Source organism: Channa argus, chromosome 1, assembly GCF_033026475.1.
Source record: "Channa argus isolate prfri chromosome 1, Channa argus male v1.0, whole genome shotgun sequence".
Lineage (NCBI taxonomy): Eukaryota > Metazoa > Chordata > Actinopteri > Anabantiformes > Channidae > Channa > Channa argus.
Window position 1 is genome coordinate 27821868 of NC_090197.1, and position 17522 is coordinate 27839389.

Here is a 17522-nt window from a genome sequence, read left to right on the forward strand (position 1 = left end):
AATCTAAATTCAGGAAGATTGATTTGCTGATGTTGCCAACTGTTGGAGAATTTGTTTAAATAAAGTGAAACATTTATTGATTCATGGGGAGATTTTTGAGCTTCTTGTGATATTTCACGAGAAGAATAGTAGAATAATAATACACAATTAAAATACAAGTACTTCCAAATTGTAGTTACGTAAATATACATCCCACCAATTCATGATGCATATTTCAATTTACTTACCCAACGGGGAAAATTAATCGACTGCTGAACTAAATACTAACCAAAGTACGTGAGGTTTGACTTTGGATAAATTCTTCCTCCGGGATTTGATTCACTGTGTGGAAAGCAGCTGAAGTCCAAGAGCGACACCTGCTGTTCATCAAGCACTAGATTCATATATTTGGATGTGAACAACTCATTGTATTACAGCGTCACTTATAACCTTTTTTAACCTTTTTATAAGACATTTTTTACATGCAGTCAAAAACTGTGGCCACTGAAGTCCTGAAAGATAAAATAAATTCAAGTCAGGAGTAAAAATATCAAAGACTATGAGTAGTACTATCTAAATGTTACTTAAGTGAAACTGAAACGTGACCTGAGACCTTCACTGCCTGTGACCATGTTAATGAGTTCAGAATTCACCTGTCAGAACGCCACTGCTCACCTGAAGACAGGTGTGTGTACATCCGCCACGTACATTGATCACGAAAGGCGTGAGATGCAGTTGAAAGATCTGCAAAAGATTAAAGGGTAGAACTTCCTCTTTTCTGGAGTCTAGAAAATTAAAAGAACTTCCATGTTCGAGTGGACACAGCGAGATATTAAAAGGCGGGAAGCAAAGGCAGCACCGGAACTGAGTTTAGTTGGTAAGTAGTGGATCATGGATTTGCCTAATTCAGTAGAAGCCTTTAAAGATTGTGCTTACTGATGGGCTCACTAGTTTGTGTAGAGCAGATATAAGAGGAAAGATGAAATAATAACCCAAATTAACATTTTTTAAACGTAGTTCAGTGATGCCTCTTAATGTTATTTCAGTTTGACAACAATTTTATACATAACGTCAGTCCTTAATAAATAGTGATAATACACATTTAGTAAACACAACTATCTGTAACCACGCGGATCATATCATTATAATATGAACGTTCCACTTTGCGTTCTAAAGTTTTGCGACACATCGCGTCATTTTAAGGCAGTTTGCAGGTTTTCACATTGCTGTCCAATCAGGTTGCTCGGAGCAGGCTGCGCCGGAGCTAAACCAATCAAATAGAAGAGTGGATCCGGACGGTCCGAGTTCTGCCGCTTCTCTTCCGCAGCCGCGTATCCACTCTGACTGAAGACGTATCGCTCACCGTCGCTCCCGTTCCGCGGCAGGGTTTGCTAATAGACAGGCTGTCGCTGCTCTCTGGCTGGGATGTGAAGGAGGTGCAGCACCGATCACCGTCTCAGAACCTTCTTCAGGACAGAACCGGGAGAAGCGGGAACGTTCCGGGTCGAACCGTAAGTGTTTGTGTTGAAAATGATGTCGATGGTTTGAGCAGTTAAAAGCTGGGAACAGAGCGGCAGGCGGTGCGGTGGCGTCGATCACGGTTCGCGTTGATGTCCGGTAAAAGCTTCTTCAGTTTGATGCGGTGGAAAACACCGGGAAGGTTCCGTTAATGCTCTGCTCACAGAAGGTTCGTTAACCGCGAAAAACTGTGACGCTGCTGCGGTGACAGAAAACCACCGGAGGCCAAACGCTTCGCTTCTCTTCATCTCGTCCTCCTCCTCCTCCTCCTCCTCCACTGATGACTCCAAATGATCAGATTATCATAAATATGACTGTGTGTGGTTTTCTTGTCTTTATAATTATAAGTATTATTAAGTGTTTATGATCCATACCAGATCATCAAGTAAAGGAGCTTTGAGAAATATCCGTGCTCAACTCATCACTATTTATAATTTCTATCAATAATCAAATGGTTTTATTGGGAGAAACCAGGTTTTATAACAGCAGTTAGAAATATGAAATGACAGTGACTACAAATTAAATGTTGGAATAAACGTGACTGGTACAAAATTGCTTATTTTCTTAATCTCTTATCCTGTTTAGGGTTGTAGGGGGCTGGAGCCTATACCGGCTGTCATTGTGTGAGAGGTGGGGTACACCCTGGACGGGTCTCCAGTCTGTCTCAGGGCCAACAGAGAGACATGCACAGATAGACAACCATTCACACTTACTTTCAAACCTAAAGCGAATTAAGATTCACCAGTTAACCTATCATGCATGTCTTTGCACTGGGAGGAAACCAGAGTACCTGAAGAACCCACACAAGCACGAGGAAAACATGCAAACTCGACACAGAAAGCTGTTTGAGATTTGAGACGGGGCTGCAGCACTAACCACCTAATTACTGTGGTGCCCCATTCATGTTTATATAGAATACTATAACATGTAATGATGTACCTCTACAGCATTATCTTAACCAAGTTCATCTTGTTCAGGGTTGCAGGGGGATCTAGCTGATTCCAGCAGGTTACACCCTGGACAGGTCACTAGTTGATCTCAGGGTTTTTTCACTTGCCTACTTAGGATTAATATTTGTTATATTTTGTATAATTGTATTTTAGGGGCAGCATGGCAGTGTAGTGGTCAGTGCTGCCACAATACAGCTAGAAGGTTTATATCTACTTTTAATTAAGGATGTGTCTGATAACAAGTTACAACAACAGTACAAATTGTACTAGTGACATATACACTCGGCCAAAAACCCAGGGCCGCATGAGGGGGGAAGGAGTAACGCCGATGATGCAGGACACACAACGAAGATAAGGCCATTGGACGGTCTTTAGCAGCCTGATATTGGTCGATGCCTGTCGGTCCGACCAAGGTTAACTGGTGACTCTAAATTTCCCATAGATGTGAACAGTTGTCTGTCTGTGTATGTCTCCTTGTGTCAGCTATGAGAGAGACTGGAGGGCTGCCTAGATTGTTTTGTTTTATTTGAGTTATTCTTTTCAATTAACTTTTTATTTGGTATTTACTTTATATTTTACTTATTTCATTACATTGTTTTGCTCAATTTTTTTTTACAGTTTTTAACTTTATATTTACCTATATTATATAGGTATATATAATAATATACTTTTTGTATTGTCATTTGTATTGTATTTTTTGTTTTATTTATCATATGCTTTTATTTTGAAAGGCAGTCTGTTGTAGTTCCGTTCTCCGCAACCATTTAATCCTTTCCCATAATGCTTTGTGTCTACGTCCCCAGCTTCCTGTTTATTGTCACGGTCTCCGCCGGTAAAATCTTAACGTTTTCGCTTTTCTTCAGCTGTTAATATCCGGTGAGTAACCGAATAACTAAACGTTTCAGCCCCAAATCAACGTTGCGCCGTTTATTGCTCGGTTTGCTCTTTTATTTTGACAGCTAACGTTAGGAAGAGAAAATCCCTCCTCTGCTTCCTCATCACTGACAGCGAGCCCGCCCGAGCTGCCGAACTCCACACAACAAAGCGGCTATTTGAAACCTCCTCGGTTAAAGACAGACACAAACAATGATTTTTAACAATTTAGTACATTTTATGAAATAAAAGGCTCTTGCGATGAGTTCGGCATTGTGATTCACCTAAACTGCCTCTAAGTCTGTATGAAATGTCATTTGTATTAATGGATGCCCGACAAGCAGACGCCCTCCGCAGGATATGTAATAGAACTTAATCGCAGATAAACAGTTTGGAAACTGTCATTTATGTCGATCTTCATTGTGGATTAAAAATGGCGTGTTTTATTGTTTCTTTTAGAGGTTGAAAAGTGAGACAATAATTTAAAAGCAAAAATGACTATATCACGTATGCCAGGCTCCCAGCAAGCCGGGAGACGTTAAATTGACTGATTTTGAACGGAGTTTGGCGTTAAAGTATGTCCAGGTTAAAATTAAGAATGAGTGTAGCAAATTAAGCGGAAGTTTTTTGACAGTTTCTCTATTTTCACCTCGAACCACTTTGTTGTTTTGCCAGAGTTCTAATAAACCAGATTATTAGAAATATTACTATTCAACTATATAGGTAGTTGTCTTGCGTGAATGGTCAGAGGTCACCTGACTTTAATAAAACGGGCTGGAAATAATAATATTTGAACATTAACAATGTAAAAGTAACTAATTACTGCAGATGGTATAGGAACCAAGCCTGTTTATACAGTTTTTTTTAATAACATTATTTAGCGACACATTTAAGAAGTACCCTGCTCATTTAGTACAGTAAAATTATCAATGTTGTGTAGAAATACTCTGTTACAAGTATAAGACCTGCGTAAAAAAAATATTACAAAAATAAAGATGCTCTTTATTCCACATCAGTGAATATGATGTTATTGGATCATCATTGATGCATTAATGTGTTCATCCCTTTAATGTTGCAGCTTGTGATGATGGAGCTGATTTAAACAACCCTATACTCTGTTTTGATGATCATATGTCCTGAATCTGATATAAAATAGTTTACATACTGCTGGGTAGCTGCTGATTTCACAAAAGTCCGAAAATTATGCATTATTGTTTTAAAACTCTAATTCTAAAAAAGTAACTACAGTAAATAAATGTAGTGGAGTAAAAATATTATTATAAAAGTGTATTATTTTCATTGCTGCTAATATTCAGGTTGGAAAAGGAGCCGGTGTTTTTACAGGTGTATAGATTTTTCAGATTTTTCTTCTCAAACAAGAAGTCTCAATCTAGAGTTGGAACGGTAACGGTTCTTTATTAAACTGATTATAGATAAAGCACATCATTAGTTGCAGATCTGCAGAATATTTAAGTAAATTGTGAAACATTCAATTTTTCTGAATCTCAGAAATGCAGAAAGTTCCCAACCTGTGGGTCTGAATCCCTCAGGGTCAAAGCATTCCTTTTAACACATAAATTATATTTTCTTTTTAAAAATTTAACAAAATAAGAAGAAAAAGCAGATTCTTGAATATTTGGACAGTGACACCATTGTTATGGCTCCGATGTGTTTTAAAGTGTTGACTGTCAGCTTTATGTTAAAGCCTTGGTGAGCTTTATTGGATAAATTGTGGATAACTTAGCCAAAATTTTAGAGGTCATAATTCTTTGAACACACAAATAATTTAAAATCATGTGCTCTGCAGTTAGTAACTGAAGTCGGCCATTCACATAGGCATCACAGGTGCTGGTTTCTTACCTGTTCAGATATTGTAGCTTTTTTCTGCTGTTTCTTCATATCCTGATGGTTTCACCTTCAGTTTTAACTTCAGCAATTAAGCTGGATTTAGCTTTGCTGTCCAATAGTTTCTGCTGCCGCTTCTTTCTCTGTCATTGTTTCTATGTGACATGTTACAAACCTACTGAAATCTGTGCTGACTCAGGAATTAGATCTATTGACACATTGGTTGATAACAAATGATTGTGTCAGAAAATGTCAGACTCACTCTTATATTTTCCACTTCTTATCCTCAGGCCTGTAAACAGATTGAAGCTGTCGCTCTCCTCCACCTTTGTTCAGGATGGAGGACTCTGAGACGGAGCTAGCGGTATCGGAACCAGACGCCCTGGGTGCTGATTTCATCACAGTGGAACTGGACACACAGCCCATTGAGTATGTGGTGAAGTGGGCAGAGGTGGGCTCCAAGTTCACGATCTCCTGTGTGAAGAAGGAGTCGGATGAAGCGACGGAGCTGACTGCTGACCAGCTGAAGATTGAGACAGACGAGGCTTTCTTTGCCCCATATGAGGAGGTGTACCCTTGTGAGGTCACAGAGCAGAGTGTGGAGATAAAGACGGACTCTGACGAAGAGGAGGAGGACACCGAGGAAGAGCAGGAGGTACTCGTGGAGGCAGGGAGCAGCCAGCTGGATGGTGAGGCCGACTCAGACCAGGCTGACTTTGAGCCAGACGAGCGTCAGTACCGCTGCAGTTACTGTGGCAAGTGCTACAGCCATGCCTCCAGCCTGTACCGCCACCAGCAGACCCACACTGGGAAGAGCGGGGGAGCCCCACCGCCTGCCAAACGGGCCCTGGAGCCAACACATCAGGATGCACGCTACACCTGTCCCCACTGTGGGATGAGCTTTAAAGGCAGCAGGTCTGTAGCCACAGCATAGATGGAGGAGGGGAATTATAAATGTCCTGCTCCCTGATATTTAATGTACCACAAATCCACCTAAGGGAAGCATGTTGGTTTAGGTACCACAAAAACAGTAGAACTGCACATTTACCCACTGTGAGACAAAAATACTGAGTCAGCGCACTGATAGGAACTGTAGTCAGAGAGAAATGTCTGAAGACAAACTGAGCAAGAGGTGCAGTCAGTGAACTGGGTGGGAACATGCTTCCTTTGGAGGATCACGTACAAGTTCCTATGCAGGGGTTTGTGTCCTGTCCACAACAATCAGTATTCTTACCCATGTGAGCCCCGCTCGCATTTATGCAGTTTCTCCCTGATGCTGTAGTTGACAGCATGGAGCAGTCTACAGCCAGACAGGAAGCTGTGGACTGCTGTAGAAGATGAAAGCAGGTGAAGCTCAATGTGATGGTTCTTTGTCAAAACTTGAAACTTTCTGTGTTTTACTTGCTTTATGGTGCTCCTGTCTTAATGATTGATTTTCTTATAAATGATGGTTGAAAGAGGAGGAGAAGGAAGTGGTTTGGTCAGTGTTCCCTTCAAACCAGAAACTATTAACCAAGTAAGAGGCGAATGCTAGCATAACACAGGGTTTCGAACATTGAGGTCCATGTGGTGCTCTTGTGCTGGCTACAGTGATTGAATTGCAGCACTAGCGAAGCTTTGCACCACCTTATGCAAAAAAACTATTATGGAGTTAAAGTTTTGGGTTCAGCTCCACGCAGTAAAAGCAAGCATGTGGCACAAAGGGTGAATTATGATCTGTATTGATGTGTTTAAAGCTTATCACCAAACCACAGCACAGTGGGTTTTAACAGACAGAACTTTAGAACCTAGAAGCTTTCACAGCAGCTACTTAATGTTTGGTCATGCTGATCTTTTGGGAAACTGCTGAAACATTGTTCATGTTAGAAGCCCAGGGATGTAAGAGCATACATGTGATCAGTTCAAGGCAGCAGCTATAATAATTGTCATAGTCCAAAATCACACTCATAGAGCTGTGTTTGAAGATGTACATCCACCATAAATCACCACTTTTCTCACTTAAGACGTAGTTTTTCCAAACATCCTCCAGGGTGTGTAAATGTAAAAACTGCAGATTTATGTAGTTTTTGTTGAGAAAACTGAGCTTTGTTGAAACTGATTTTAGATGATGCTGAGATGCATCAGTGAGGAGATTGCGGCTGACGAAAGTTGCAAAGTTTTTTTCATTTATTTATTTATTTTTAAACAGAATTAGACAAACAGGAGTGAACCATTTAATGATTCTAAGATTGTGTAGAGTCAAATGGGAAACACACAGTCTTGCATCTAAAATTGTTTATCAGAGTTGTAGAAACATCCAGGTAAGATGATGAGTAAGCTGCAGATTGGTTGATAATGAGCATACAGTTTAAGTCTTGTCTCTCCCTGCCTGTCAGGATGCTGGGGAGTCACTTGAGGCTGCACGGGAAGCGAAGGATCCACCCCTGCAACATCTGTGGGAAGGAGTTCAACCACAGCTCCAGCCTGTCGCGCCACCGCCTCATCCACAAGAAGGGAAAAGGAATCCCCAAGAACGTGGCCCTAGGGCCCAACATGGCCGCCCTGCGCCACTCACTGAAGGCTGGCGGCAAGAACAAGAAGACCAAGAGGCAGCAGCCACGGCAGCAGCAGCAGCATGTAGCCACCGCCATAATCCAAAGTCCAGGTGGAGACAAGTTCTATGCCTGCCCACAGTGCGACATGAGTTTCAGGACCTCTACACAACTGTCAAAGCACCAGGTAACCCACGTCAAGGAGCTGCTGGACAACTACACCCCTGGAAAGGAGAACCTAGGTGAGACCTCGTCCGATCTCAAGATCCGCCTCAAGCTGTGCTCTCGTGACAAGCCCAATTTCTACACCCTCTGCAAGAAGAACCGTCGCCGCCGCGGTGGCAGGGCTAGCAAACGGGGCTCTGCTACCTCTGAGGAAGAGGAGGAGGGGGGAGGCGGAGGGGCAGTCGGTCGGCACGGCTGCAGCCAGTGTGGTAAGCGGTTTAGCCACGCCTCCAGCCTGGCACGACACCAACAAACCCATCGGGTTGGGGATGGCACCGGACGGGGAAAGCTGCAGCAGCCCCAGAAGCAGCTTCACGTCAAGACAGGACCGTCTACTGCCAAGACCAAGACCTACACCTGCGGGGCCTGCAACAAGACCTTCATGCACTCGTCCAGTTTTTCCCGCCACAAGAAGGCCCACATGGAGGAAGAGGAGCGAGCTCGTGCCGCTGTTGCCAAGCGCCGAAAGAGACCCATTTTAGACGAGACCGCTCCCCTAGAGTCTGACTCCGAGTAACACCGTCTGGCTTGGGACTGGGTTTGGACCAGTTCTGGACCTCTTCTGGGTTGGTTCTGAATCAGCAATGACTGGTTCAGGACAGGATTGGGACCAGTTGTGGAAAGGTTTCAGTTTGGAAAAGTTTTGGGCCAGTTGGAGACAGATTCTGGGCAGCTCGCAATTTGGTTGTCGGGTTTCGGGAACTGGAACTGGTTGTAGTTCGTTTATTTTTATTTTTTTTGTTTTGTTTTTTCCCTCTGGTGTAGATAGCAGCAGGACATTCATGTATAGTCATCTGGGGGGGGTCTCCATATGGTCCTATCCCTATATGGTCATAACTGACCTTAGCTAATTGCTCTGGATGGGATTAGATTTAAAGTGTTGCCCCCCGTCCCTGCCCAACACCACCCCCACCTGTCTGTTAGGATTCTGTTCACACTCCACACTCACATTTCCCATTAGCCACCTGGGGAAAGCGCTGGGAGCTGCTTGTCTCTCAAGCCACACCTACATTTTCCATCAACCCCAGGACCTCAGAAGGAAACTGAGGAAAAACATTAAAACAAAGAATAAAACAAGTTGAGTTTCTATCTGATTTCTCTGAAGAATCATTCTGCTGAGATCAGACTGCACCAGGGCAGTTTCACTGTACGTAGGTTTAACAATGACAAAACTTAATGAACACACAAAAAGAATTTAATCTGCAAAATTAGGTTTTTGCAAACAGATTCAACAAAATTGTGAATACAAAACCTAAAAAATTAAAATCATCCTATTTTGAAACGAACCATTTCCCTCTGTTCACTGTTGTTGTCTCTTCAAATTCTCTAGGTTCAGTTTATTGCATTAAATATTGTTTCAACCACCTTTTAACAGAAAATGTGATATAGCTATCTAAGCAGCACCTTGGTTGCCAAATAGTTGCAGTGCCTGGCACATAACCACAACGTCTCCAGGTCAGTTTGAGCTGGAAACCTTTGTGTCGTGTCATACTGTAGCTCACTGTCTGTACTTATTCCCCGTCTGCCTTTCTGTAGTTCACTACAAATAAAGGCACATTTTCTACCCAAAAAAATATTTTCCATAGAAATTGTTTTGCTTTACGTTTTTTCCCTTCATCATTCTTACCATATTCTGTACATATTTGGCTTCTAATATTTAATAAGCCATAAATTTCTGGGGTTTTTTTTCTTGCCCCAAACCCAATGTAGCCCCAATGTAGTTTATTGTGAATATAAAACTAAAAAAATCTTTACATTAGAAAAGCTGCAGGCTGCAATATAGTCTTTACAGTTAATCAGCTATAATATTGGCAATTTTAACGGTCTAAACAAAAACATTTGCGCAAGGAACTATGAAATATTTAAATTATTTGTTTCAGCTATACTGAACTACCTTTTTCTATACAATTTGTTAAAAAAGCATCCTGAGCATGTTGATAAAAGCTGGAGTTTTGTCATTGATAAACCTCTGTACAAGGTCACACCATTTTCTGGATTTACAAAGAATAATTTGACGAAAACAGTACGTTTTGGCCTTGGTAAACCTCCTTACTCCTTCACACATCTCCATTTTTATTTTTGTTTCTCAGATGTCAGTGCCCAGTTCCTCCATGAGTTATTGTGATTGGGCGAAAGTCTTATTGGCTCATTCTGATTGGTCAACTGTGTTGTAGTTTTGACACTTTTAAAGGTTAAAATGTAAAATCAAGGTCAGAGCTGCCATTCCTTCACATTAACATTTGCATGAGAACTGTAAACTGCAGCTAGTTGGCCATATTTGTAGTTTCCAGCTGGGCAACCTGAATTTCTCCTTCTAGCAGCAGAGTGGAGGTTGAAGGGGAAACTGCACTACTTATTTATGAATTTGGAACAATGTTGTAATATATAAATATAATAAATGGTATTTAAGTGTAATTCACAAGTTAAAAAAAAAAGACCGTCTAGGCGGCTAAGCCGGGCCTAGCTGCCCTCGTTGCCATAGCAACACCACCTTCATCATTATAATAGCAGCAGCAGCAGCAGCAGCAGAGCAGCTGACAAGAAAACATCAGATTTATTTTATTTTATTTTAAAGCATCCAGTTTGTTAACAGTAGAGTCCTGTGAAGTCAGACCTGACATTTTGAGAGTTTTGGGGAATTTGCTGCCAATTAGGACTGAAATTAACATTTTGGGCCAGATCTGGACTGAAGTGGAAAACTAAAAGAAAATATATTTCTTAGAGTAAAAAGACAATGGAAACATAAATCAGTTGTTTTTACAAAAAATATGAAGTTTTGCTTTCAAGAACTTTCTGCCGAAAGCGGTACATCTAGACTGAAGCGGAAAATGAAACCAAAACTGTAATAGATCAAAATATCATCTGCATTAGTTCATTAACAAAAGTGCTGTTGGCCAAATTTTATGATCATACACATAAATCAGGGGAAACATTTGGACAAAAATTATCAAAGTTTATTGTTTTAATCCAATGATGCCAAAGATGTAGTGCAAATGCTAGTTTCCGGACATTCAATTTCAGTTTTCAGATGGTACAGATCAAAACATATTTGGGCATTTACAGCAAATTTAGACTTATTAGGCTCAGGTCATATATACAAAAATGGTCAAACACACTATCAAAGCTGTGTTAGGGCGAAGATACAGGTTTTTTGTGTTTGCAAAGTAAAACTGAATTTGTGACAGATTGTTAGTGATTAAAATCCCAGATGTCACATCTTGTCCTGATTGGTTGATGAAAATAACAACTAAATAGATTCTGTGAGCAGCTGCAAAAGCAACCTGTTGATTTTTGTCATGTTTACTCAAACATCAGGACGTCTGAACCAGAGCTATAGCTGTGTGAGAAATCTTGAAATGATGTTTCCACAAAGTTACTGGGATGTTCTGACATATGTTTCATGGTTCACAACTGGTGTGGACCCATCTCTGTTCAGGTAATTTAAACTGTTCAGGACTAGAAATCAAACATCAGGTTCTCCTCGGCTGTGGATGTTGGTGGGCCGCTCTGCCCCTTTTCGCAGACGTTTTAGATGTGAATTGGACAATTTATGGTGACTTCCTTATAGAACATAAGAAGCATCCCACCCTCAACCCCCTCCATCTCCTGGTTTTTCTTTCTGGACTGAACAGCTGTCGTTCTCCCTCTGTCCACAATTTTGATCCATGTTGTGTTGGTTTGTTTCTGTTCGTGGTTCCAGCTTCACCTGCAGCTAGAAGGTCGTCGTCAGTGTGTTGTGTTGAAGATAGAATAAAACCAGTTGAATTGCGTTTTGTCTTGCGTTTTGTAATAAACGTTTAAATGAAATTTCATCTGTGTGTGCCTTCACTGCGGTTCAGATCTACCAATGCACAGGCTGGATTTGGAGAGAAGTTTGAGTTTTAGGTTCATACTTGTTCATATTGCACCTTTTGTGCAATAATTGTATCATGGTTTTCACTTGGTTCGATCATTGATTTCCATATTATTTCTTTTCCATATTATTTCATAGTATTTTATTATTCTCTACTATTTCCAATGAAGGTCACAGTGAGGCCCTGCTGTGCTGTGTGATTCAAAGTTTTCCTACCTGGAGAGCAAGCGGTGTTGGCGCTGCACCCAGTGTGATGTCGCAGTGAACTGCGAAATCTGACACAAGGAAAAGCCCACACCTGTCCAGAGTGGTACAGAGTATAACAAAGCCTCTGTTGATTGTATGTGCTAAAGCTAAGCTAATTGCTTTACTGTGAGTTCAGATGTTCAGTGTGTCTGTCTCAACAGAGTTTTATTCAGCTCGAGTCCCAGCTCACTCTGCCATCGTGTCTCAGATTTATTAGGCTTACATTCAGATTATACAATCTACGATTTTGTACAGTTTTTGGTCAGAGTGATAAAATCGTGTTAAATACAACACAGGGTAAATTCCACTGGGTTTCAGAGTCAATAGACAAAGTCTCTCAACTGTAACTGAGAAAATGAATTGGTTTATAGTACCCTCAGTTAGCAAAAAATTCAGGAATGTGGTTGATAAGTTTTCATAGTGGGCGTAAATGTTCAATAGGTCCTGTCTTCAGAATTAATTTGTCCTTGAATTAAAGTAAACATTTCTCAAGGGTCAACCACTGATTCAGATACTGTAAATGTAAAAACATTACAAATCTGTCAGCTTCAGTTCAATGGTCTAATGTGGAGGAGCTTCATTAAGACATGGGCTTCGTGCAAAAACATTCTTGGGTTCTGTAGCAAATTTCTCGTTTGAGACTGATCAGTTTTTAGGTCACGAGAATCTTCGTTTCCATGAAATCAATAATTGACTTCATACTTTCACACTTTGCTGGTGAAGTCCATACTAGTTACTTCTATACTGTACAAAAAATATTTTATTTTTTATTTATTCAAGTTACACAAGTTTTCAGATATCAGAAACTCCAGGAGATACCAATATCTCCTGTGTTAAAATTTGTGTTACACTTTAAATCAGTTTTTTGTTAGACATTTACTGGAGTCTGGAAGGATTTATACTCTACTTCACATGTGTTAGTACATCATCTTATTTTAATCCTCCAGGTTTATGTTTTTTTTAGAGGAAGACCAAAGAGGAGATTTATGTATGTAGCGAGAGAGGACATGAAGTTAGTTGGTGTGAAGATTCAGAGGACAGGGTTAAATGGAGGCACAAAGGGAACAGCCAAAAGGAAAAGAAGATGATGGTTTATGTTTTACTGTAGTTAAAAGGTCAATGCATGTGTACGTTTATAACATTGCACTAATTTAGTGCTGTTAGTAAAGGTTATAATGCAAATTAGTACGTTAGCATGATAACATGTTAGCATAGCTCAGGCGTATTAGATGATGCTAGCTAAAGGCTAAAGCTAAAACCTGCTTTGCTGCTTATAAGCACTGGGTTGACGAAAGAGACATTTTTTAATTATTAGACGGAGTGGAGCGGGTAATGGTGTTTACCAGGTGAAAAGTAGCAACTTCCGGGCTGCTATAGTGACAGTCTGATCTGCAGACACCAGCCACAGATCCATCCACCTCAGCCTCCTGCTCCTTTTACTGTGCTGAACTTCATGGACTGGTAAGTACAAAATAATCTGTAATGTCTGTGTGGTTTTTCTACTTCTACTTTCTACTTTAAAAACAGAACACAAACACAATCAGGAAAACCATACCTGGGGCCTGTGCTGTGACACCCTGAATGATTTTAATGTTAACTGTATTAGATATTATGATAGATATATTTAACTGAAGCTCATCTCATATTGGTGCCAGTGAGCTAAACTTTTTGGGATCTGCAGAGGAAGTCAGCAGTTGGTTTGTAACATTAGCTAGCTCTCCTGAAACACCTGGATACCTGTGCTAACTGGTTTTTGTACACACTGTAATATTGGCTGTGCAACAGTTAAAGTATTAGAAGCCACTGGACACATACGCACAGTGTGTATGCACCTTGCATGGCAGCCACCACTATCTGTGTGTGTAAGTGAATGAGAAGCAACATTGTAAAGTGCTTCTGGTAAAGGGGCTATATAAGTAAAGCGTTTACCAAATATCAGCGTGGACGTCGTGGTAAAGGTTAGTTAGCCAGTTAGGTGTCAGGGTTATTCGACTTTTATATGAAATTTCAGAATGCACCTAAAATGCACAATGACCTTTACATGTGAACTTAATTTGACCACCTCAAAACTTTTGAATGCAAATGTCCAACTGTTTGTATAACATGCTGTTCTCTAACCAGGTGATTAATCACATTGATCATGGTTTGGTTTGCAATGTCACTATTATTGTATATTTTTAATCTTTATTGGGTTTTATTTTGAGATTTTGGATTTACTTAAAATCATGAATTATGCTTTTATGATGTGGATTCCAGGAAGATTAGCAACCACTGTTGTGGAAACTAATGGGTTTCCGTATAAATACACAAATAAATATCTGATCCATGAATTGATGGCTAAATGCTCTGGTTCAATGACAGTTTGTATGTAAACAGTCCTCTTCATAATGCCATTCACATTCTGACATTATGAGACCAAGACGACACCTAACAACTGACCTGGTGTGACCTTATTGAGACATTGACATTTTTTGTTGTGGTATATCCACCACTGTGTTTAGCTTTTGTTTCAGTAAATTGTTTAAGATGAAGAAATTGCCATTGCATTCCCTACTTTCATGATATAATATCACTGTAGCATTCATTCACCTTTTTACATTTTCCATAAATTTCACTTTAAAGTTGAATATCCGTAACTTTTGTGAGTAGTGTAATGATGTAAAAGGTGGCTGTAGTTCAGTTGGTAGAGCAGTCGTCCATGCATTACTTGGTTAGTGGTTCGATTCTTGGTCCTCCTGCCTACAAGTCAAAGTGTCCCTAAGTAAGACAATGAAACCCCCAACTAGCACCTAGTGATAGATACTTATTTGTAAGTCCCTCGGTTCTATCATCTACTCGCATGGCTTTTTCTATCACTGCTATGCTGATGACACACAGCTCTTCCTGTCCTATCCACTGGATGTCTCTAATGTCTCATCACGCATTTCTGCCTGTCTCTCTGATATCTTTGCTTGAATGGGAGACACACATCTTCAGCTTAACCTCTCCAAGAGCGAAGTCCTTGACTTCCCAACCAGACCTTTGATACAACACAACATCAGCATCAACATTAGATGTACACTGATTGTCCCCAGATGATCCAAAATGCAGCATCCGTCCGCATTTTTAATCAGCCAAAAAGGACTCATGTGACACCACTCTTCATATCTCTACACTGGCTTCCTGTAGCTTCCCGCATCAGGTTAAAAACTCTGTCTCTTGCCTACAGGGTGATCAACTCAACAGCTTCTGCTTACTTCAACTCTCTCATTCGGATCTACATCTTTCCCGTCTACTGCACTCTGCCAATGAACGACACCTGGTGGTCCCAGTACCGCACAGAAGACCACGAGCAAAACTCTTCAGCTCAGTGATCCCACAATGGTGCAACGTCACTCCCAATATCCAAGAAACTGCTGAAAACAGAACTCTTCAGTACCTTCCTACACACTTAAATCTGTTAAAAATTTATTTTGATGTTTCATATTTTTTCCTCTAACAGATTTTTGCTGCCTTGTGTAAGTCACTTTGGATAAAAAAGGGTCTGCCAAATGACTAAATGTAAATGTATCTTTGTCTCTTGCCTCAGGTCATACATCCCATTGTCTGATGGAGAATAGCAACCTTTCAGCATGTGTGTTGTCACGTATGAGAGATTTCAGCTCAGAGACCAGTGAAGACAAGACAACAGACACACCTTGAGGGATATTATTGTGAGCTTTGGATTCCCACAAGGACATCACATAACCTGACATACTGATATGCTACAGCTCCAAAGGTTCCTTCAAAATAGAAACCCAGCAACATTAAGGAAGTGTGTACAGAAAGTAAGAGCAGCTGGAGTCGAGATCTCTCCTGGACCAATTGGCAAGCCATTGTAATGAGGTACCATCCACAGGGTTATATGTTGGCACACCTTGCCTAGCCCAGAACAACATAGTTTGGCTAATGACATCTGGACTAGTGGTAGTATTGAGTCACACTTTACAGGTGAACATTTGCTTCGAAAAAGACTCATCTTCACCTTTATGAAGCGTGATATGCAGGAATTAAGACATTCTCTTTACTGTACTCTTCTGCTGATAATATGAATTATGTTTGATAAATATGGTACTTCTGTAATTTGTCCATGTGTGTCCACTTTGGACAGGTCTGTCTCAGGGCCAACACAGAGCTAGACACATAGTCTAAATGCAACTCTAGAATTGGAACTAGCTATTTTAAAACCAGCACAAGCAGTAAAACTGCTCATTTAGTGAGTTTTCATCAGTAAGGTAGTGGACTTAGCAACTAAACTGTCAGACCATTTCAGTTCTTAACAGCTGAGAAACTATTAAAGAAACTGAACAGATTCCTATGTTTTAGATGAACAAATGAGATGCAGCGCTGGCAGGGTGCAGACCAAACTCACAGGAGCTGCAGTGGGTCAAAATAACCAGAGAACCTAATCACTTAATTCAGGTGAGGCAATAGTGTCCAAATGAATATTAAATAATTTGTTAGTTGTTGCTTGCAGACAAGTTTAGTTTTTTGTGTGTTAACAAATATTTCAGTAAAATCTTGTTTGTGTTGATGTAGACAGTTTTTGATTGTGTTTGGGTTTTGTTTTGTTTTTTCAGAGTGTAGCTGATTATATTAATCGATAGACTAAATAGCTAAAGCCTTTTCTACGTAACATTTACAACTGGTCTTGACTTTGTGGTGAGTTGATGCTACATTTGCCTCAGCCTGATACACATCTTTTTCACTGTGTACTCGCGGTACATTTCTTCAAATGTGTCTTATTGATGTCTTTGACCTAAATAAAATATTTTGAAAATTAAATATTCTTGAATGTTTCTGGTATTTTCATTCATGCTTCAATTAGCTTTTTCAAACTCCAAATGCCAAGAATTTACACCAACTCTGAAAATATGCTTGGAAACTTTTTCAAGTTTAATCAAAGATTGTTCAACAGTGAATTCACTGTTAAAATGATCTGATACAAATGGTGCTGTGTTCTACGTTGTTTAACATCAAAGTGTAAAAAAAAAAATACCATAATGAGTAGTTTCATTTGATATCAATCTTTTGTTCTTTAAATTTAAACATCTTCACCACAAGAAAAAAAATGAGTTTGTCTTGCTGTTCCGATACTTTTGGAGGGGGTCACAACATAACTTTCAGTAGTTCAATTGAATGTAAGACAAAAATAAAGACGTGATCTCATGTTTCTTAGCTCAAAACATTAAATTTAGGTCACAGGTTAACCAGAGCCTGAATAAAAAGAAATGGGAGGGTTGTGGCAGGAAGGGCATCTCCCGTAAAAACCCATTCCAAATCAACGTGCGGAACGTGTTCCGCTCTGGCGACCCCTGAAGGGACAAGCCGAAAGTAGTTGATTCATTGAATCAGCATATCCTCTAACCGAAGATTATGTTTCTGTTGAATCTGAAACCATCATGTTATTGTCATCATTCTGCCCCTCCATCTCTCTAGCAGACATAGTCTCATTTTCCTGTTTATACATTTCTTCTGCGGTTC

At 40.2% G+C, this 17522-nt stretch overlaps 1 protein-coding gene across 4 annotated transcripts; it reads left to right on the forward strand.

The window, feature by feature from the left end:
- The first annotated feature begins 639 nt into the window (after positions 1–639).
- Positions 640–16823, forward strand: LOC137130883 (zinc finger protein 883). Of its 4 annotated transcripts, none has more exons than XR_010914915.1 (4): positions 1286–1490; positions 5456–6080; positions 7541–15434; positions 15589–16823. XR_010914915.1 is itself a non-coding variant. In XM_067511552.1 (3 exons), the coding sequence occupies exons 2-3, from the start codon at positions 5503–5505 to the stop codon at positions 8436–8438; spliced, it is 1476 nt and encodes a 491-aa protein (XP_067367653.1). In that variant the 5' UTR covers positions 640–856; positions 5456–5502; the 3' UTR covers positions 8439–11728. The 4 variants fall into 4 exon arrangements, 2 of the variants coding, with proteins under 2 accessions (XP_067367653.1, XP_067367636.1); XR_010914916.1 differs by having other exon boundaries at positions 7541–13481; XM_067511552.1 differs by lacking the exons at positions 1286–1490; positions 15589–16823 and adding an exon at positions 640–856 and having other exon boundaries at positions 7541–11728.
- The last annotated feature ends 699 nt before the right edge of the window (positions 16824–17522 follow it).

Coding starts and splice junctions, on each gene's coding strand:
- LOC137130883 (XM_067511552.1), top strand. CDS start 5,503: ATGGAGGACTCTGAGACGGAGCTAGCGGTATCGGAACCAGACGCCCTG. Junction 6,081..7,540: donor ATGAGCTTTAAAGGCAGCAG/GTCTGTAGCCAC, acceptor CCTGCCTGTCAG/GATGCTGGGGAGTCACTTGA.